At 31.5% G+C, this 23,160-nt stretch overlaps 2 protein-coding genes and 1 long non-coding RNA gene across 4 annotated transcripts; 1 reads left to right on the top strand and 2 right to left on the bottom strand.

The window, feature by feature from the left end:
* Window positions 1-6,359: 6,359 nt before the first annotated feature.
* On the bottom strand, window positions 6,360-7,509 carry LOC132804302 (uncharacterized). Its single transcript, XR_009639435.1, has 2 exons — window positions 7,350-7,509; window positions 6,360-6,801 (listed from the first exon to the last, which is right to left on the bottom strand). It is a non-coding gene; the product is annotated as an uncharacterized LOC132804302 (long non-coding RNA).
* A 627-nt stretch (window positions 7,510-8,136) lies between these two features.
* Window positions 8,137-15,453, top strand: LOC107404625 (uncharacterized). Of its 2 annotated transcripts, XR_009639374.1 has the most exons (8): window positions 8,137-8,549; window positions 9,151-9,239; window positions 9,374-9,449; window positions 9,547-9,596; window positions 9,688-10,029; window positions 10,615-10,653; window positions 11,472-13,222; window positions 13,356-15,453. XR_009639374.1 is itself a non-coding variant. In XM_016011597.4 (7 exons), the coding sequence occupies exons 1-7, from the start codon at window positions 8,360-8,362 to the stop codon at window positions 11,646-11,648; spliced, it is 963 nt and encodes a 320-aa protein (XP_015867083.3). In that variant the 5' UTR covers window positions 8,137-8,359; the 3' UTR covers window positions 11,649-15,453. The 2 variants fall into 2 exon arrangements, 1 of the variants encoding a protein (XP_015867083.3); XM_016011597.4 differs by having other exon boundaries at window positions 11,472-15,453.
* A 218-nt stretch (window positions 15,454-15,671) lies between these two features.
* On the bottom strand, window positions 15,672-16,292 carry LOC107404624 (classical arabinogalactan protein 7). The gene has a single exon (XM_016011596.3). The coding sequence runs from the start codon at window positions 16,290-16,292 to the stop codon at window positions 15,672-15,674; it is 621 nt and encodes a 206-aa protein (XP_015867082.3).
* Window positions 16,293-23,160: the final 6,868 nt, after the last annotated feature.

Raw genomic sequence — 23,160 nt, 5'->3', positions numbered from 1 at the left:
CATATGGATTGCAAAACCAATAATACAATACGAAGCAGGCCCATCTCTCATTTTTCCAAATTCAACCCTAACTAATGAATCCATAAGTTTTCCCTTTTCTTATAGATACTAAACCAAAGAAATACAAGACATAATCAAGTCAACCTACCTTGGATGAAACCCCCATAAAATCCATAATAGCCTTCAAAAATATTATTCAATTATATCACATGTTTTATTCATCCAACTTTAAAGCCATTAATGGATTTGAACCTCTAATTGAAGATTGAATATTGCATATAACATCAAAAGCAACATAATATAACCAGTTTTTTTGTCGCTCAAGCACAATAGTGAAAGATGGACCAACGGAACCATCCACTTTGGAATTAGTGACACCATTTGACACCACCTTCTCTCCCACATCTTGTTCCACCATTAATTCCCATATTCCGCTCATAATTGGAAGATGCAATTGATAGAAAAAAAACTATAAATAGTTGAAAAAAAAAAAAGAATTGACAGTTGATATAAGGATTATTTATTACAAAAATATATATAAATTCAAATTTTTATTTTTTTTATTTTTGCTATGCCCCCAGGCACCCCTTGCCCCCGGTAAACTCGAACCTAGCGTAGTAAGCGTAGATGGTGATGTGTTGATATTCACTTTTAGTTGGTCAAAAATTAAAAGTAAATCAATTAATAATCACTAATATTGACAAAAAGCAATTCATTAAAATAGAATGTTGATATAAGTCATAATATGAGACAAACTTGGAGCAAATTATTCATTTATTCATTTTAGGGATCACTGCATTTTACCCTTCTCAATTATGTAACTTTTTGAACTTTGCTCTTATGCTATAGAACCTCTCACATTACCCTTTTAACTATTATTTTCCTCTTAATTAAGTCTAATCATGAATTTTGAAAGATGAATTTGATGGAAATTAAACGCAACTTATATAATTTTATTTGAAATTCGTTTATTTTGTTTTTTATTTCGCTTTTTTTTTTCTTTTCTTTTTTTTTTTTTGTATGTGTGTGTGTGTGTTTAGGCAATATGCATGACTAATTTTGTCAAATTTATTAGAAATATTTAAATGATTGAACAAAACGGGGAGGAAAATAATAGTTCAAAGAGAAATGTTAGAGATTTTACAATTTATGAAGAAAAGTGCAAAAGGTGTATAATGTTCATGGCCAATTTTGAAAAAGGCTAAATTTCTTCTACACAATAGGTGCAAATGCAATTTTCAATACAAATTTATTAATTTTATAAGTGGCAAATAATATGTGGTGCCAAAAAGGAGGTTGGGTTGATTAGCATAATACTATAATAAAAAGACTAAGAACATATTCAAAGGAGCTTTTCAAAACAAAAACATATTCTTTATGATAAATAACATAATTAAATATAAAAAGTGAAACTTTAAAAGATCTTCCAAAAATATTCTCTATATTAATTTTTTTTAATTATTTTTTTATAAATATTTATTGCTATGTTTATTTCACTTCTTTTTTATCTGAATTTTTTCGAAATTATTAATAATCAAAAGAAGCCTCAATAGATATAAACAATAAAAATTGAAAATTAAAATATGATAATGGCTTGGGAGTTTGTTCATAGTAAATAACATTGTATAATGTTTTTGATTCTCTATTTTTGAAGAGGTAAATCTATTTTTTATTTTAAAAAGTTAAAATAAATAGTAAATTGGAGCATATGCATTTATAAGCTTAACCTTTTTAAAATGCTCTAAGTTAATTTATTTTTATAAATACGTAATTTAGTACACTTTCTGTTTTGACAAAACAAAGACAAATTATTTTCTTTAAAATCTCCTTATTACTCTATTTTACCATGGTATCATTCTCCCTAATCTTTTGTCTTTTTCGGCTTTTATAGTCACTTAATATCTTGTGTAATAGTACTTTATCTTATTTCATTGTTCGGGTAAAGCTTGCCTTTTTTTTTCTTTTTTTTTTTGGGGAGTTTTTTAATTTGTTACTGATTTCATGACTAAGATATTGTGTAAGCCCATTCAAGCACTTTTCTTGACTTGGTTCAGTTTAGAATCCCAGAGTAGAGGAGGACTTTTTTTCCTGTTTGCTACGGTATGAAAAAACCCAAACCAGGTAGAATGAAGAATCTCAACCACCTGTAAAATTTCTACTTAGTTAAGGCGTAGAAGGCCAAACAGTCATACAGCAAGAGTTAGAGCTCCATCTTTCTCAAATTTTATCCTCAACGTAGGGTTAAAAGGGGTAAAATGTAACGACCTCTTGTATCTTATCATGCGGGCTAGTTGGAAATGTTTACTGTACATGAGATTTTTCCTTTGGGTTTTTCCCATAAATAACCACCTTACAACTCCATTTTAGAAAAATAGCAAAATTTTTTTTTTTTTAAAAACTAGCCACCTTGGGACAAAAATACCCTTGATAAAATTGAAAATTACACAAAAGCTTTCCTTTCTTCTACACAGCCGTTCGTTCGTGGGGGTGGGGTTTATACAAAACTGTTCGTGGGGTTTCTCTAAACTCTTTGCATCTCATCGCCTCTCACTCTCAATTTTTTGGATTTTCTCAGATCTCAAACTAAAATCAGGTAAAAATTTTATCTTTCTTCTTATTAGATGAAAGTAAGGAAATATGTATTTTTTTTGTTTTTTCTCTTTCTATTTTTTCTTGTAAGTTTTATTAGTTTACGGTTTTTTAAGCTTTTTATTTGATATGGGTATGCAAGAAATTGATTTATGAGATGTTCTATGTGATTTTAAAGATACTTTAGGTGGCATATGGTTTGAAAATGGGAGAAATTTTGTGTAAAACTGAAAAATCGCGAAAAACAGTAAAAACGGAGGAAATTTGGCGAAAAAGATGAATTTCCGCCAATTTCCTCCAGTTTGTCAGTTTTCGCAAATTTCCGCCAATTTTCCGCCAATTTTCCGCCAGTTTTCCGCCATTTTTCCGCCAGTTTTCCGCCAGTTTTCCGCCAATTTTCCGCCAGTTTTCCGCCAGTAGGAAAAAGCTATATTTGGCCCGAAAAAAAAAACAGAATCAACTTTTTTAATACAGTTAATATGTTTGTTTAATATTATTCAAAATTTTATATATTTATTGATTTAGTTTAACGTTATTCATTTAATTTTGTAGTCATATGGAAGATGATGACATTGTAATTGCGGTTTTATACAATGGAACATTGGTACAAAATGATAGTGGTGATTGGGAATATCGAAATGGTAAAAATGTAATGGTTTCCGTCGGCAAGAGATGCACAAAATCAGAGTTAGAGGATGAGATTTTCAATTCTATTGAGATAGATCGAAATGAATATTTGCTAAAGCTAAAATGGATATATGGACGATGTGCAGAAAAGTTGGATCCTACAGAAATACGATGTGATAGGGATGTGAAATGCTTTCTTCAAGAAGTGAGGAATGGAGGGATGACAATGATGCGGCCTCCATTGTATGTTGAGGTGATTTCAAAAGTTGAACATGTATGTAGAAATGTTCATCAAACAGCATTTGCTTCGGATAGTGGGAGTAATCTTCATTCTTTTTCTTGTCCTCCAATTGGCGGTCGTCTACCACAAGCTTCCGGTACTGAACCAATTCAGGCTACATCTCAGGAAATTATGGTTCAAGAAACTCAGTTTAGAGATCAAGTTGATGTTCGTGGGGGGGCCTGGACATCATTTAACATTCACGAAGGAGTTGATGTTGGAGGTGACTATGCTGAACGGTTTCCTAACGACGAGGAGTATGAGCAGTTGCATCATATTGATCATGATGAGAATTACAATGCAGCAGGGGATGATGTTGGTCATAATGATGTAGATTTTGATCATGAGTTGCCGGATAATGATAATGATATGCATCCTGAAATGAACAATGAAGGAGTTGATGATGTTAGGGTTCATCGTGCTACAAGTGACCACATATCATCGAGCAACAGAAGTGGTTCTATGGCCATATTTTCGTCAAAGTTCACTGGCTGTGAGAGCATAGTAGTTGGACAATTATTTCGCAACAAACGTGACCTACAGAATAAACTGAGTATCTATTGCATGCGAGAAAATAAGGAGTTCAAGGTGACACGATCAACTACACAACGGTATGAGGTTGTATGCTTGGAAAATACTTGTAAATGGCGACTACGTGCAACCACATTTAAAAATGGAGAAATATTTGTTGTGAGAATTTTTGATAATGTACACAGTTGCTCGTTCGATATCGTGCATCGAGAACACAAGCAAGCCAGTAGCCGGGTTATCGGGCAATGTATCAAATCTAAATATGAAGGTATTGCACGTGTTTACAAACCCAAAGAAATTCAACATGATTTTTTGCAGAAATATGGGGTGAATATAAGCTACAACAAAGCATGGAGAGGTAAAGAGTATGCACTTAACAGTGTTAGGGGATCTCCAGAGGAGAATTTTGCTAAGTTACCTACCTACTGTTTTGAGTTAGTGTCGAAGAACCCTGGGACTGTTACACGTATCAAAACAGACGATAATAACAATTTTGTATATTTCTTTATGGCGATTGGAGCAAGCATTAGGGGATTTAAATCCCACATAAGATCCGTATTGGCTGTTGATGCAACTACATTGAAAGGGAAATACAAAGGGTACATGTATATTGCATCGGGCATGGATGGCAATAAGCAAATATATCCTTTGGCTTTCGGCATTGGAGATGGAGAGAACGAGCAAGCATATACATGGTTTTTCCAAAACCTGAAGGATGCCATCGGAGATTTTCCAGATTTGGTGTTTGTGAGTGATAGACACCCCGCTATTGAAAGGGCATTACGCAAAGTTTTTCCCAATGCATACCATGCGTTGTGCACGTACCATATAAGCAGAAATATTAAAGCAAATGGACATGCGAAAGATGAATCAATAATACAATGTTTCATGCTCGCAGCTAGTGCATATTTGGTTGAAGATTTTGAGTTTTATATGGGGCAAATTGAGGCAAAAAACATTAGGGCTGCCCAGTACATTCGATCATGTGACCCTACAAGGTGGGCACGTTCTCTTTGTCCATGTAGAAGGTACACTATCATGACCACCAATATTGCAGAAAGCTTGAATGGCATTCTGCTAGATGCTAGAGAGATGCCAATAGTAGCATTAATAGAGCACATACGGGATTTACTGCAAAGGTGGTTTTATGAGCGACGTACTGCAGGTGCAAAATTGACAAAGCCTGTGACTGACCATATGGAAGAGCAACTTAAACTATGAAATTTGGAGTCCATCGGACTACGTGTGAAAGCCATTAATATGCATGAATTTCTTGTGGAAGGTGGGAGTTTGAGGGGTACAGTTAATCTCCAATCAAAAACATGCTCATGCAAAGTCTTCGATCTTGATCAATATCCTTGTGATCATTGTATTGCCGCTTGCAGAGACCGAAAAATTGCTCCTTATGGCATGTGTTCTCATTACTACACCGCGGATGCATATCGTGCAGCTTATGCTGAGTCCATTTATCCTTTGTTAGATGAAAAACAGTGGCATGTCCCGGATGACGTGGCAAGTCGCATTGTTCTTCCACCAAGATGGACACTTAGGCGAGCCGGTAGACCAAGGATGCAACGCATACCATCCGAAGGTGAAGATGTTATTGGACGTAGATGTAGCCGATGCGGTGGTGTTGGACATTATAGGCAGAGATGTACGAATCCATTGTCTTATGCTTCGAATTAGAAAGTTTTAATTTAGTGTTATGGTTTAATATGTTTTGATAATTATTTCATATCTTTTTTTTTTTTTTAATTTAATCCTAAATGAAAAGATGCTTTCTGGAATTGATTTTCAATCTTTAGTTTACATATCATTTTATGAAATGTCCAAATGATTTTGAAAATAAAAACAAACATATATCAATTTTATTTTTATTTAAAATGGTTATTGATTTTAAATGTCACTACATGTTTTGTTAATTCCATCTTCATCTTATATAATATTTGTCTCCACTCCCAATTTTTTTTATCCTACTATTAACTTATATAATCTATTAGAAATTGATTTTTCAAGTGGAGGAAATTAGTTTCTAATAGGAGTAAAAATTATTCAACAATTTCCGCTTGGAGGAAATGTTTTCCAACAGGAGGAAAACTATTTCCGCTTGGAGGAAAATTTTTCCACCTGGCGGAAATTTATCAAGAGGCTTCAATTTTTCTTCATATGGGATTTCCGACTGGAGGAACGTTTTTCCTCCATTTTTCCTCCAGTAGGAAAATTTTTCGGCCTATAGGAAATATTTCCGACAAGCGGAAAATTTTTTAAAATTTGCAATTGAGCTCTTAAGGCGTTTGTGCATAACGGAATTCTAATAAATAAACATGACACATTTCCTATAAGGTCAATTACTTATCATTACATCAATACCACATTGTTATCTTTGTTAAATGAACATTATAAGCCACCATTATATTTACAATTAAAAGTCAAATATAATAAATAATATGCATCTATAAACATGAAAAAAGGAAAGAAAAAAGCATCACCACGCAGCTCATATGCTAAGTTCTTTGTTGTAAACCTCATATGCATACTTCTTCCTAAAGAACTCCATGTTATCTTGTGTGAATGTCAATGGTAATCTAGCATGTAAGAATTCGATGGTCTTGAGTGTAAATATGCCACAGTCCTCTAACTCTGATTTTGTGCATCTCTTGCCGACGGAAACCATTACATTTTTACCATTTCGATATTCCCAATCACCACTATCATTTTGTACCAATGTTCCATTGTATAAAACCGCAATTACAATGTCATCATCTTCCATTTGACTACAAAATTAAATGAATAACGTTAAACTAAATCAATAAATATATAAAATTTTAAATAATATTAAACAAACATATTAACTGTATTAAAAAAGTTGATTCTGTTTTTTTTTTGGGCCAAATATAGTTTTTTCCTACTGGCGGAAAACTAGCGGAAAATTGGCGGAAAACTGGCGGAAAACTGGTGGAAAACTGGCGGAAAAATGGCGGAAAACTGGCGGAAAATTGGCGGAAATTTGCGAAAACTGACAAACTGGAGGAAATTGGCGGAAATTCATCTTTTTCGCCAAATTTCCTCCGTTTTTACTGTTTTTCGTGATTTTTCAGTTTTACACAAAATTTCTCCCATTTTCAAACCATATGCCACCTAAAGTATCTTTAAAATCACATAGAACATCTCATAAATCAATTTCTTGCATACCCATATCAAATAAAAAGCTTAAAAAACCGTAAACTAATAAAACTTACAAGAAAAAATAGAAAGAGAAAAAACAAAAAAAATACATATTTCCTTACTTTCATCTAATAAGAAAAAAAGATAAAATTTTTACCTGATTTTAGTTTGAGATCTGAGAAAATACAAAAAAATGAGAGTGAGAGGCGATGAGATGCAAAGAGTTTAGAGAAACCCCACGAACAGTTTTGTATAAACCCCACCCCCACGAACGAACGGCTGTGTAGAAGAAAGGAAAGCTTTTGTAGATAAGGGTACTTTAGTTCAAACGGGTAAAATATTGGTTAGTTTTTAAAAAAATAAAAAAATTTGCTATTTTTCTAAAATGCAATTATAAAGTGGCTAGTTATCGAAAAAACCTTTTTCCTTTTCCAAACATATTTTATCATATGAGATTAAACTTTCATTACCATTACCATTGAGGTCGACCCAATAATAGCCCCCTCATACACATCTGTGCCTTTGAAATAGTAGGTTTGAAGTACACCCCTCGGCCTTACATATTTGAATATTATATTCTTGACTCAAAAAATTAAAAGACTCAAAAAATTAAAAAAAAATTAAAAAAAATAAAAACAAAACAAAAACAAAAAAAACAAAACAAAATCGAAAAACTCATGGAGGCCCAAATCGTTTGGGCTCCCAGTGACCCATACCTGTTGTTGAGCCCTATCCATCTTACAATTTTGTTGGCCAGCGGCCCCAAAGCTAGACCCACAGAAATCTCAAGCCTAACAACGATTATCAATTATTATAAAATTAAAGGATATTTCTATAATTTCGCTACTTCCCGAACCGACGTAAACGGTCTCTTAGTTTACGTGGCGAATTTCTATTGCTCTTTCATTTGCAGGCCTAAATGCCCTCAAAGTTTTTCCCTAACAGAGAATTGTAACCTGCCACTGCCTTGAACCCCAAAATGATTCAGAAAGCAAGCAAAAGATGGAAACTTTTGGAGGAAAAAAAGGATTACAGAGCGAGAGCAAGAGCGAAGCTTTTTAAGCTTTTAGGCACAGAGACAATGAAGCTTTGGCTTTTTTAGAGATAGAGAGAGATGGGTTTAGCGCTTTAAGCTTCTAAAAGAGAGAGTGAGAAGCTTGTTGAAAAATGGAGGGTAGAAATGGCGGTACTATTAGTAGTAGTACCAGTACCAGTGGCATTGCAGTGACCAATCTGAGAAGGCCAAGTCAGCGAATCCGAATAGAGAATCCTTTTGCGTTGAAAGTGGGTCAAGTGTTTACGGGTTTTGGCATCGGCTGCGGTGTTGGTATCGGCGTGGGGCGCCCCATAAATATAGGTACAGTTTTCAACCTTTCGTCTATTGAACAGGCATTTCTCTGTCTCTCCTATGCTTTTGTTGTGATTGAGAATATGGATTTGGGGAAGCTGTTCAAACCCAAAAATAATTCAGTTGCTAAGAAACCATGTATTTATTTTATTTTATTTTTTTCAATCTTCTTTGAGGTTGTATTTCTTTTCTTGGGTTTTGGTTCTGTTTCGCTGCTAAGAAAAATGAAGGAAAGATTGAAAAAAAAAAAATATATATATATATATATATGTTCTTTTTCTTAATGTTTGGTATTGTCATTTTCTATTGTTTTGATATTTTTATACACTTTTCTGCTAACACATAATTCTGAAAGTGGGTTTGAGCCGTATTCCATTGTAATGGCTTCCGTTTGAATTTATGTGGAATGGTTTTCCATAATAGTTATGTAGCTTTGGTTATAGGCAATAGGTCTTGGGTAGTGTTTAATGTTGTCAAGATCAGAATGTTGCCAGATCATGTTTAGATCTTTTTAAGTAGTGTATAATGTTAGCAATGATAATACAAATTCTTCCTTTTACCTTTAGAGCAGATATTAGTTAACCACATTAATTTAAACCATGTATAACAGGTTCAATACCAGTAGTAAACCAAGTCATGAGTGCCACAAGAGGTGCGACTGATGCATTTTCTGGTGTTAGTAGACATGTAAATAGCTCTGTAAGTCAAAAATTTGTAGTCTTTCTGCATGTATTTCTTTTTATCCCCGGAGTTATATAACTAAAAATATTGTAAGAGAAAAAAGTAATCAACTTAAATACTTATAAATCTTTCTCTCTCTTCTTATAAATCAGTTGAAGAAGCTGGGAGCGAAGAATATTGAAGCTGGCATTGGATGTGGAGTTGGCTTCGGTCATGGTTTTGGAGTTGGTATGTTATGTGTTGTAATCTTAGGAACAAATCAGTAATATTATGTTTTCCTACTTTCTATTTAAATTTTGTCTAAAATATTGGCATCACATGGCAGGCCTAGCTCTGAAGCCTGGGGTGTTGAATCAGATTCAGTTTCATGTTGTTGTATGTACTTTTTCCTCTTATAATATGTAATTGTCTATTGTGCTTTACTCATTCATATATCAGAAGTTTAATTAAATTCCCAATCTGCTAGCAAGCAATGACAAAGATGATGATGAAGGTTGGAATTGTTCCCAATTTACCCATCGACCAAGGTGCCATTTCAAGTTCTTTGCAAGGTGGTATGAATATAATAAATGCTTCCTCAACCCAAAACCCAATGGGAAGTATCATGCAGCTGGCAACAAAACAAACAGACGACACATCACAGGGCATGCTTGGACATGGAAATAAAACTACAGGTTCAGTCCATGAAACTTTTATGTCAAAAAACACTTCAGCTGACTCAACTTTTGGTAGTCGTACAGAAAAGGTTATCAACAGTTTTCTGCAGAATCCTGTTTTGAAAAGAGAGGAAAACGAGACAAATGAAGTGGTATGTAAAAGATGGAACATGTTTATTTGTCTATCTGTTTTGTTCTTTATCTCAGTTTTCCACTTTCTTTAAAAGGTTTTCCCCCAACATTATCTTTTGTAATCATGCTTTGTTGTCCATCACTCCAGAACCTTCTTCAGTCTAGAATTGCATTGCACAATTTTATGGCATGTTTATTAGTTTGTATTCTTCATTTGCCAATAGTCTCTAGATAAACATTGCAAAGGAATTAATTCTTTTTAAAATGTTTAAGAAGCATCTGATACGAAGGATCAATTGTCTTTTGAATGTATTCAAGTTGCTGCAGCCTTACAAAGGAACGAGGAGGCATTTTTTAATTAGTTTCAACCACCAATTATTAAGTGCTTTGTTTGATTTTGATTCCAAGAACAATCAATTTTCTAGAATTTAGAGTATTTTATTCATGTTTGCACTCTGCCCTGAGATTACATAATTTTGTATTTCAAGTATTTTAGTATCATTTTCTTGTAAAATTATGCGATGTCTCTGAATGGTTTTGTGTGCTGGTTATATTTGTTCTCTAATGAAACATGAAATTCTAATTATTGAATTTTCTTTCGGTAGGCTGGGCGGTTGAGGTCAGAGAACAACTTGCTTCACATGGTAATCTTCAACAAAGACTTGTACTTATTAGTTACAAGATAATTTAATATCATTCATAGGCCTAAGGGGACTTTTTCTTGATGCTTTTCACTGCCTAGCTTAATTATTGAAAGTAGAAACTCTAGTAGCTTGTTAGGTTGTAATTTATGTTTTCGGTTCTGTTTCTCTTTTTTGTTTAGATAAGCATACATGAATGATAAATGACTATTGTGAAAGCATTTAATGGTTAAGAAAAAAAAAAAAAAAAAAAAAAAAAAAAAAAGAAGAAGTTATTAAAATGAACCCAACTTTATAAAAAGTTGAAGTGGTTTTCAAATTTGGTGTTTCTGTTTTTTCTTTCTCCTCTTTAACCTTGTACCTTGGTTAGAAGCTAACAATCATTGTGAAAATGAAAGTCTATTCTACACTACTAAAGTAAAAGAAAAAATTGAAAACAGAAAACCAAAAATATAAATGTTTGCAAATGAGCATTAAATTTTTGGTCTGCATGCAATCAACTTTGCTGGAAGTTAAAGTTTTGGTATAAAGTGTCAAATCCCAGACTTTGTTTCAGCTGGAACTCATTAATTACCAAAGCAAATGAATAGTCCTAATGAATCTGTTGTGAAATATGTGGTAACTTTTCAAAAAAATTATCTTTTTTATTGACTTTTGTTTTATGTTTTGTTTGTTAACACATGGAAGTAATGCATGGTTTTACTAAAAGTGGAAGTTTCGCAAAAGTTATCTTTATAAAAGTGGAATAGCTTCTATTCCATTTGCTATCCATTTAGCAGAATTTATTTTGTTTTATGAATTGATGTTGCATAAACAAGCAGGTCATGAAACACCAGCAAGTCATCGAAGAGCTCAAGGAGGAGAATGAGAAGCTTCGGCAGATACTAGTAGAAGAATTGAAAATACCTCCTAGCAAGCTGCAAGCAAGTTATTCAAGTAAAAATAGTTATCCTTGTACTGATTGTTTCGATTGTAGAAGGAAACAGAGGAAAAAATAGCAAAAGCTATACAGCATCCAATTGCCTTGACTGAAAGATTTTTTACTGACTCCTCCTCTGCTTTGGTTTGCTTCTGCAACCCAAATGCATGATAACATTTTCATGGGTCATAGTTTACCTAACTAATCTTAAGATGGTACAAAAACCGTACAATACAAATCCTAACTGCAACACAGAAAGGAGAGGATAAATTCTAAAAGCTATAAGACAGTCGAACAGCTTGCATTTTCTCTTTGATATTATACCTATAGCTACAGATTTGGAAGTCAATCAGGTATACCGCAGTTTGTATTTAGTCACCAATAGTTATGCCCCAGGGGAAATTTTACCTTCCTATTTCTACATTCCATTATTAATGAAGACTCTTTGACAGCAAAGAGAATGTTTTTTCAATTGCTTGGCTGCATCTTTCATTTTATTTATTTCCATATATGATTATTGGTTTATACATTAGTCGATCATGTTACCATATATTGTTTGCTTGTGATATACCTGTTATTGCAGGCTGCATTTTGTTCATAAAACTGCAATGTGATTGACAGAGTGGTAAACTGGGGATTTTAGTTGTACTAAATTGCTGCAGTGTTATCAAAATGCAAAACATTGACACACAACTTTTCTGTAAGCACTGGCATAGCACTTGTTTAGGAACATAATTTGCTTCACATCCTCTGCTTCCACCCTATTTTAGGGTAACAAATTACTCTTGCTATGGTGGAAAAATCTAAATTGCAGTTTTGTTTGCCATAGATGGAAAATGGTGACATTTTGTCTTTTTCTGTTCTTCGCCATGTAAACCTGCGAGAACCTCCAAAAATTACAGCTTTGCCTAGATTCATAAACCAAAAGACATTATTACTAGGTATCCCAAGATTTTTCTAAATTTTGGTTGTACAGAGCACGAAATGTCAGCCACAAGAACCCCAAAAGAAATATCTCTGCCCTCATTTAAGACACGTTTCGACAAAACCATTCTCATTTAGGTTGAACTATTCTCACAAAACCTTTTATTATCATTACTATTAGTATTTCTGATTTGGGTCCATGTATGCCTGTGCGACCAAAAACCTTTCAAAGAAAATGAAAGCTATAGAAAGGTAAAACAATTACCAAGTCTAGACACAGTCTCATTGCAGTAGCATAAATGTTCCATCATATATAGTGAGGGGCATTAAATCAGTAGGGATGGTTCTTGGTTTGTTGGGGCATTGATCTTAGAGTCATGATTTTCAGTATGAGTATCAGCAACTTATAAATAAATGGTTAAACCTGTCAAAGTCTGGTGATTGGTGAGGTTGATCTCAACCTTGGCCCACTGTTGTCTTGTCAGTATTCAATTGCTGCAGGGTATCATATACGTATGCACTATGTGACATAGAAGTGGAGGCCTAAACTCATTAATGAAAATTAACTTGTGAACTACATTTGTCCAATTATCCATGGAGAATCTTAGAGAGAGAGAGAGAGAGCAATTGTGGAAAATAGCTCCAACCATACCCATTAATAGGTTGCGTTTAAATTTCCAGTTTTCTCATGGAGGTGTTGGAGAGGGGTTTGCTGGTGAAGTAAAGATGGTACGTGCTTGTTGCTTATATAGAGACGTCATATCATTTTTAGTATATTTTATGCAACCCAAAAAGTTGAAATTATATTTTCTCTTTTATGTTGAGTTTGACTGCTGTACATGATTGTCATTTTATAAAACAGGGGATTCTAACTCAAAATTATGTCCGATAAAAGCCACTATACTGTCCTCATAGAGCATGGTAATCATTTATTATATAGAAAAAAATACACATATCTTTAATCAGTTTTACAGAACTGAGAGACATAAATCATAGTCTTTAGGTCTGTATGGGGCAAATATATTATATGACCCAGTTAGCTAAGCTTGACAGAACGAAGATTTTCTCAAAGGCTTTATGTATGTAGATATAGGCAAAGATGAAAAGCTAAAAAAGATGACTCTGCCTAGTAGTCCTTTTTAAAGAATCCAATGCTTTGATGTAGTCTTTACTTTTTTTTCTCATTGAAATTAATGAGATACTTCATGTTTGGTTCGAGTATCTAATCCGTCGTACAAAGAAGTTATAGATTCTTTATGATTTACAGATAAACAAACACATTATGCACAAGCTCTGAATGCTTTTGACGAAAACAAAACAAACCATCTGCAGATCAAATAAAGGAAAATAGATAACAAAAACAATTGTTAAAAGTAAATATAATTTATTTTAAGTAACCAAATAAAAGTTGCATTGGATTTCTTACTCCGTCAATAACCCTTTTTTTATCGCTGTACACCATTACTAAAATTAATATTGGTATGGACCACATACCACTATATGTCACTATACAACTGGAGTTTTGTCGTTTATGAAAAATTCTCATGTCTAGCTGGATTAAGTATTTGTATGTCACAAAAACCTCTATTGTTACAAAAATAATGACACTTATGTGACAAAAAAGTAATTCTTATGTGACAAATTTTTATTTTTTTGGCTAGAAAATACACTTGTTAATTTGTATTATATGAGGAAATTTATCTTGTGAATTACACGTGATATATATAACACATATAAAGAAATTTTGAACGGAAATGAATAATTAAATTAGATTGTTCTTATAAATTGTTAAATATTATTGACGAGGAAAAACGAATAATCTCAAAATGTTCTCCATTAGTTAACAAACCGATTTTAACTTTTCTTTTTTCACCAAAAAAAAAAGTATTTTAACTTTTTCTTTTAGTAAATTATAATTAACAAATAAGCTAGTGCAAGACTTGAATGAGTTGCTTTTATCATGGAGTTATTTTGTTTGTCATTAAATAAAATGCCAGCTTTTTTATGTTTTTATATCACAGATTTACAGTGGAAATACTGCAAAAGAATTGGGAAAAAAAAATATATATAGATATCTTTATTTCATTCATTCATTCTCTATCACTCACATAGGGACACATGTTTTGTGGGTCTGAAACACCATGTGCATATCACTTTCCTACTCATGTTGTTTTGTCACAAATAAGTCCCACCATCACCAACCATTGTTTCCTCGTGCTAGCTAATTCCACCACTAAAGAAGCCCTCCAATTTATTTTAGTTAATTTTATTTATTTATTTATTGTTTACAGAAAAGCCCTCCATATTTCACTTCCTTTCCTCCCACAAAAAAATAAAATAAAAAATAAAAAAATAAAATGGTACTTTTGGACAGCTTCCCAATCTCCAAAAGTAATTCACCATCCTTTTTTTCCTTCCACATATTTTTCTACATTAACAGCTAGCACCTAACCTTTTTCTTCTCCTTTCGCATTCCCATTCCTTATCCCCACCACCATTTACTACCTCTCCATCACTCCCCTATCTACCCCTTCAAGCATCTCTATCTACTTTTATTATTATTATTTTAATAATGTGTACAAATCCCTTTGAAAGGTTCTTTTCTTTCTTTTCCTCTTTTGCGACTTGGTTTTTTTAGCTTTCAGGAAAGTTGTGAAATATGTTCATAATTATAATAATTATGAGGCTAATTGAAAAAGTTGTTAGTGAATTAGAATTCATTGTACAAATTTGGATTAATTACTTTTCTTCAGCAAGATATTCCAATAGACAAAGTTTTATTTAGTTCTATGCTAATTAATAATATACTAAGAAACAATGCAGTTATAAAAAACATTGAAAAAAAACACAAACAAGAATCACATGTCCCTCTTATTATTCATCTACGTACGTCAAAATGCTACAAAAGAAGAAAGAAATTGTAACTTTCTCTCCCCCCTCCCCCCCGAACAACCAATAAATCTCCCCAAACGCATATCCTCATCATCTCTCTTTCTTACAAATCACAATGGAGCTCCCAATAATCATCCATGAAAATATGGGGGAAAAAAAAAAAAAGTTAAAAGAAAAGGAAGAAAAAGAAAAACCATGTGGGAAAAAAAAAAATGAATACACAAATAAATATTCTTAATCTACATGAATGATAATGTCCATAATGCCCCTGCATGTGTTTACGTTTTTAGAAAACGAGTGCAACTCCTGCCAAAAAGGCCACCAAAGCCATGCTACTTCCCTGACCAAATGCTCCGCTGGGTGGGACTGCGCTCGCCGGTGCAGGTTGTCCAGCAGTGGGACCGGAAGGTCCAGGAGCTGGAGTCTCTGGCATTGTGGGGCTCGGAGGAGGACTGGATGAAGGAGGAGATGACACCCCCGGCGATGGCGACGACATCGGAGAAGGAGTAGTAGGAGCCTGAGAAGGGCCAGGCAAGGTCGGTGGAGAGGCTGTTGTCGGCGGGGTGGCTGTGGTTGGAGGGGTGGCGGTGGTTGGAGGGGTGGCGGTGGTCGGAGGGGCGGCGGTGGTTGGAGGGGTGGCGGTGGTCGGAGGGGCGGCGGTGGTTGGAGGGGTGGCGGTGGTCGGAGGGGTGGCTTTGGCAGTGGGAGGAGTTGCGGGGCTTGTCGGAGGCATGGCGGTGGAAGGCGGCGGTGTTGCAGTCGTAGTCGGTGGTGGTGCCGGGGATCTAGTGGGTGAAGGAGTGGTGGGGGAGGAGTTTGGAGGCGAGGTTGGTGCTTGTTGAGCCTTGGACAATGCTAGGAGAGCACACGAGAGGGAGAGCACGAGCATGGCACGTGAGAGAGCCATTGCTATTGCTCTGCTGTTGTTGTTGTTGTTGTTGGTTTTTTTTTTTTTTTTTTTTTTTTTTTTGTGGAGAGTGAAGAGAAGAAATGAAAGGGTGTGTTTGGGAGAAAGGAAAATGTGAGAGAAAAGATGAGAGAGAGAGAGAGAGAGATGTGTTTGTGAGGAATAGGGGATGGGTGTGATGAGATTGATATATAGAGGAAAGTGGAGAATTTGGAGAATCGACTTTTTGGGTGTGGTAATGACTTTTGAGTGCATGGAATTTCCATGCAATCCGCTTTGTGGTTGACACGTTTAAATTTTTTTATTTACTTATATTTTCGATGAAAGCTTTAACACTAATTATGAGTTTAGTTAAATGGTTGATTGTACTTTTCAAGAATATTATCATTAAAATGCCACAAAGAAAGAGCTAGTGCTGCTTCCTTTTCTTGGTCACTATTTGTTAAAATGAAACTTTTTTCAGAATATTTTTTAAGCTTTATGTGTTACAACATAAATATTATATAAATGAATATTTAACATAATTTAGCTGTTTTCTGTCCTCATTAAAAACAAATTATTATACTTGTTAATTAAAGGGAGAGAAACAAGCATTCATTATTTCCCATTAAAGTAATTAATTTGCATATGTATAATTTGGATGCCAATTAAAAGGCATTGTGTTTTTTTTTTTTTTTCTCCTCTTATATTTCTGAGTTTTTCTTTTTAATTATTTGGAAGTAAAAAAATAAAAAATAAAAAGATGTCCCCTCCAAACTGAAAAGCATGGAAGAGGTATACCTCAAGTATGTAAGATAAGCAATTCTCATCATAAGAATTAAGATGCAGACAGAGGGTGTTGCATCAAAGGATGTGGTGGGCAATGACTGTTTTTTCTTAGTTTTATTTGTATATACGTTTAAATATAACGAGCAACTTATGAAAAAAAAATTTGTGAAAGATATTATTCACAGTTATTATATTCGTATGATTTAATATTTATAAATAATTGTTTTTCGTACTTTATTTTATACATTTTTCACTATATCAAATTTATATATATACATATATTATAAATGGGATTTATAAATTATTAGCAATTTGCATAGTTATTCAATAGGATTTATTTTTTCAAATTATATTTTTAGGATAAAAATCAATATATAATCAAATATAGCTAATTAGCAATTGTCATATTAGCCATGCAATGATCCCACATAAATAGGAAAGCTCTTATAAAAATGGAAATTTAGAAAGCCCATTTGGAAGAGGGAGGACAAAGAGTTAATGGGAGAGCATTTACTTGGTGAAGCACACCTTAAGACTTAAATTAGTGGCTTCATGTTTGGCACGTTGGATATGCTTTTGTCCCGCACCAACTCTTTTTCCACGAAAATCACAATGACAAAAAGCATCAACAGCATCAGCAGCCAACCCACACATCTATGCATAAATTCTCACTACTCATTATCTCCTACATTCAACTACAACCTAGCCCTAACATCACATCTTTGAATGACTTCCTACCCTTCTGATCTCTGATTATGATTCATGGAAAAAGTACGTCAAAATGATGATCATGTGGTTAAGATTCATTCTTCCTTAAATGAACTCCAATAGGTTAATATTAGTCAAGTATTAAATTATGGAGGATTCCAATTTGGAAAGTATAATCATGTTTAGGGGCTCATTATGGAAGTTTGTTTACTAAATTAAAGTAAAAAATTTCATGATGCAGAGGCTCCACTCAAACACATAGATGGATTTATATTGGGATAACAAAGAAGGGCCGACATTTGTTTTATAAAGATTTTTCTAAAGGAGCTTATATATATATATATATATATGACCAATATTTTTCTTCATACTATTAAAATTTTCATTTAGTTTTGCTTGGAATCATATTTGGTATTCTGCGACCAACATTCTTAAGTGGTCCAAACTGAAGAAATCTTTAATTGTAAAAAAATATATTTTGGTCAAACAGAAAAAAAAAAAAAAAAAAAAAAAAAAAAAAAAAAGGGTTTCATCTAAAGAGGAGTGTCTGAACCAGTAAAATTTGGAAAATGCATAAGATAATCTTAGATGATTGATAGAACTAAATTTCATATTCTTCAACAATTGCAACTTTTATATTTGTAGATTTGTTTTAGTTAAGAAAAAAAAAAAAAAACATTGAGAATACATTAATTTTGGGTTTCAAGTTTTCTTTTCCTAGTTGTAATAAGTTAAAATGTTTATAAAAACAAAAGGAAAAAAAAAAAAGTTACAAGTTTTAAGAGAATTAATTGCTGGGGTCTACATATCAATACATCTAGTGTAAGTTTATAAATTTACAATGTAATCAAACAAATTAAGCTCAAATAATTTGAAGTACACTAAAATTTCTGAGTTATGATTAAAAAAAAAAAAAATCATCATTCTTCAAATTAATCCATGAATTAGAGTTTTGATAATAATATTGTATGCAATGTCTAAGTCGACTTTGGCTTAAAGGCAAGGTAATGGGTCTATGATGAAGCATAACGTATGGACCCAATGGGAAATGATATTAAAGGCTACAGGGCAGTCAAGTCAACCAGTACTACCACAAAGCAGCGCACTTCTGCCAAACCGCGTGTTTTGGAACACTCTACAACCAACAACACCATTGTGCGTTCATGGATGGTCGGTGGTCCTTCCATATACGACCAAACTCGTTAAGTCTCCTCTCTCAATTCTCTGTCGCATGTATACCATTTTTTTGGTCAAATTCTTTTACATATATACATGAACAAATTTCATTTAAATCTAATAATTTCTAGCATAATTACATTTTAATTCTATATTTTAAAAAAAATTATTTGAAATTTTTATATTTAATCAAATAATACTAATTTATTAGGTAATTTTAACTTTTAAAGATAAAACGAAGACTAAAAATTAATATTTTATAATTAAATAATATTATAAAAATATAATCCTAGTTTTTAAATATTAAAATCGTATGGTAAAAATTAATACATAAGAGGTTAAAGATAGTTTTTTAAAAGTTTGAGATCTAAATATAAACTGAAAAGATCTAAATGAATTTAAATGAAATTTTTTCAATATCTTTTCAGAATATTTTATCAGCAAAACCAATACTATTTTTTCTAAAAAATATCCAAAATTAGAAGAATCATCATTAGAAATTTTTGGACAAAAGAATGCTGCACTTCTTACATATTCAAAGAGTTTTATTGATAATTCAATATTATAGGACATAAAGTGTAAAAATGTAAAAATTGCAGAGAGCATTGGCGTCAAAAACCATAATTCTCAATTCGATTTTTTTTTTTTTCCTTTTGTTTTCTCGACTTATTGCCCCATTGAGATAAATGATAATTCATAATTGGTATCAGAATCAAAAAACTTTTAGCTCCCAATAGCTTAATTTTTGGAATTAAAAGAGGGGTAATTCGACTGTATATAATGTATTATATTTTATTTTGAAATTCAAACTGTTTCATTTTTAAGTTTCTTAATTTTATCCCAATATTATTTTCTACATCTATATTTTTTAGTTTTTACACATTTACAATTACGTTTTTTAGTTTAATTTGAAAAAAAAAAAAAACATATTTCGCAAGAGACAATTCACTTGCACAATATACTCTCAGTAGATATTAAATTTAAAATTAATTGCACTTTAATATTTTGTAGTTTAAGAAAAAATATATTTAGGTCGCAGATTTATTTTAAAACATTTGTAATTTAGGTGAAGTAGATAACGTTCATGTTTTGGTATCTATTTTCTTTCTTTCTTTTTTTTTTTTCCCCTCTTTTTGTCATGTTAGCTTCTTTTCTTTTTTTACTGCACCAACATAATAGGATCTTTTGACAGAGCTATTGATAATCTATAAAATGATTGAAGATGTTCTCAATAATTTAATTACAAAATTAATTAAAAAATAAAATAATCATAATAATAATAATAATACCAAAATATTAATTTAATTTATTTACTATATAATGTGTGTTAAAATATTATTAATTGGTATATTTATATAATTTTAATATAGATAAATTGACACTAAAATTAATAAATGAATAAAAAAATAAATTAATTAAATATTATCACATTATTTACCATATCAATTATTAAATAAATGTTGTAAATATTTTGATAAATATTGTTTGGACTTTTAATATTATTGTTTTGAAAAATATTTTTTTATCATTACAAATAACTATTATAGTAATTATTTATTATTCATGATTACTGAATTTCTCAAACCAAAAACAAAAAAAGAAACCCCAAAACATAAACATTACCAAAGAGATTAGGCTTTTCCGTTTACGGTTTGTTACAATTTGATTAAAAAATTGGATTATTGACAAACCAAATGGTTAAGAACTATCATAGAAACCAAACTATAAATTAACCAACCTTTGAAAAAAGAAAAAAAAACTCTATAATATATTTGCAAAAAGAAAAACTCTACAAATATCTTACAAAATTAAAGATGCCGGAGTCATATTACATATATAAACATATATATATATATATATATCAAAAAAAAAAAAGAAAAAAAAAAGGAAAAAGTCATTATATAACAATTGGGACAGGTGAGTATGGGAGGGCCTAGAATAAGAAAAGGGTGGAGGAGTGCAAAAGAAAGATGCATGATTTAATCTTCCTGACATTTCATCCTTCCACAAAAAAACCACATATGGACTAGTCATTTTCAACCCTGTAAACGATAAATCTTTGCTTTATTTTTCCAATCTTCATATATATATATATATATATATATAGATAGATAGAGAGAGAGAGAGAGAGAGAGAGAGAGAGAGTAGAAAATTATTATTATTTTTCTGCTTCAATAGAAAAGCATATATTATATATATTCTTTGATATTACGTTGCAGTAGCAGATGGGGATGCTTCATGGCCTTAGCAAAATTTAGATTCCACAGCAACAGCCAAACTCAGCGTTTTGGACTGTGGGGCTACCTGTCTTTCATTGCTTAGGAACTTCAAGTACTCTCTATTATATGTAGAAAATGATTTTTGATTTCATAGTTTTAGCTACAATTTTGTCCATCAGTTTTCTTGGTTCTTAGTTTTGTTGTGTGTGTATATATATATATATTAGTTTTCTTGGTTCTTAGTTTTGTTGTGTGTGTATATATATATATTATTGAAATACTATTTATTCCAAAAACTTAGCCGATGGAAAATGAATTTTTCATTTCATTTATATTTTTATCTAACACTCCTTTTCACATGTAGGCTCCTCACATATTGGGTTTTTTTTTTTTTGAATTCTTGACATGTATTATTAATTATTTGGGTGGAGTTGTTAAATTTTGAACTTATGATTTCTTGGATCTCTGGCTTTAATACCATGTCGAAATATCATTTATTCCAAAAATTTAAATTGATGAAAAATAATTTTTTTATTTCATTTATATTTTTCTCTAACATATATAAATCTTATTGCTAGTGATCGTTTTAACATCTCGATTTCTTATTTTTTAAATTAAAAGAAAAAAGAACAAAAAAAATAGAATAGGTTGTTTATTCTAATGTATCAGCAGTCAAACTTAAATATAACAATAATAATAAATAAATAGAAGGTTGAGATTTCTACCTCAATGCAAATCTCAAGAATGGTCACTCAATCACCGTAGTGGCCCGTTAAATGGCTTTTCTTGTTTCCCCCTAATAATAATATATATATATATATATATATAAACCAGATTCATAATAAACTTATCTAGTAATTTTATCATCATGATCTTCTATATATTGACCTTTAAATTGCTTTAAAATCTATAAAATTTAAAATACATTAGTAGCTTTAAAAAACTATGAGATCGTCGTATTGTATCTTTTACAAAAGTTTCTAGCTTATTTTGAAAATCTGCTAGTGTGAATGTACACATGATTTCCAATTTATCATTACAACAAATTATAAATTAAGGATATCTTAATGGTAACCAGAGACACATCAACTAAACCAGCTCCATTTGAAAGCTTCTTTTCCTTTAATAATTTTTAAAGTAAATTACACAAAACCGTGTGTCTTATCCTATTTAACACTTACAAACAAACAATAACCTTTTTTAAACTATTAAAATAACAAATAAACACCCTCAACTATGAATACACACAACTATGAATACATATAAAACATTGCTCCCTTCAAACAAATTAAATGCTAAAAATTACTTTAATTTGACAAAAATACCTTTTTGGCATATATATTATACTACTTTTGAAGTAATTTAATTAAAATTTTTATTATATAAATATTAAAAATAATATTTTTTTCAAAAAATATTAAAATATATGTATTTTGTTTAAAAAAATTAAAAATTATATTTTCTATAAAAATGATCAAAATTAATATTTTATATATTTTCTTCAGAAAAACAAAAATAAAATTTGTTTCAAAAATAATATTTTGTTCAAAAAATATTTAAATAGTGAATTTATTTTGTTATTGAAAATATTAAATAATTTAAAATATATTAAATTTTTTATATATTTTATAATATTTAAATAGTGAATTTATTTGTTATGGAAAATATTAAATAACTTTAAATTTTTTATTTTTTATTTTTTTTATAAAGATAATTTTCTCTTGATGTACACCTTTTTTTTTTTTTTTTAACTTATAAGTTTTTAATAGTTGAAGGGAGTTTTCTGTAATATTAGGGATTATTTGTAAATGTAAAATAATTCATAATAATTTTGTGTAATTCACCCTCATTGTTTTTGGCCGTTCTACACATATTACAAAAATTATTAGACATATTAAAATTTTAATGATTTTTTATATAGTAAAAATACCTATTGGTAAAGGTTAGAAATATCCTTATGCCCTTGAACAAATATTGTCCATGTTATTTATATTGGA

Source organism: Ziziphus jujuba, chromosome 6 (genome assembly GCF_031755915.1).
Source record: "Ziziphus jujuba cultivar Dongzao chromosome 6, ASM3175591v1".
Lineage (NCBI taxonomy): Eukaryota > Viridiplantae > Streptophyta > Magnoliopsida > Rosales > Rhamnaceae > Ziziphus > Ziziphus jujuba.
The sequence above is the reverse complement of the archived record's forward strand: the minus strand, read 5'-3'. Positions and strand labels throughout refer to the sequence as shown.

What these genes read in the sequence shown, in the direction of transcription:
- LOC107404625 (XM_016011597.4), top strand. Translation starts at nt 8,360, where the DNA reads ATGGAGGGTAGAAATGGCGGTACTATTAGTAGTAGTACCAGTACCAGT. An exon ending in CGGTCATGGTTTTGGAGTTG is followed by an intron (nt 9,450 to 9,546) that starts GTATGTTATGTG and finishes ATCACATGGCAG; the next exon opens with GCCTAGCTCTGAAGCCTGGG. An exon ending in AGATTCAGTTTCATGTTGTT is followed by an intron (nt 9,597 to 9,687) that starts GTATGTACTTTT and finishes CCAATCTGCTAG; the next exon opens with CAAGCAATGACAAAGATGAT.
- LOC107404624 (XM_016011596.3), bottom strand. Translation starts at nt 16,292, where the DNA reads ATGGCTCTCTCACGTGCCATGCTCGTGCTCTCCCTCTCGTGTGCTCTC.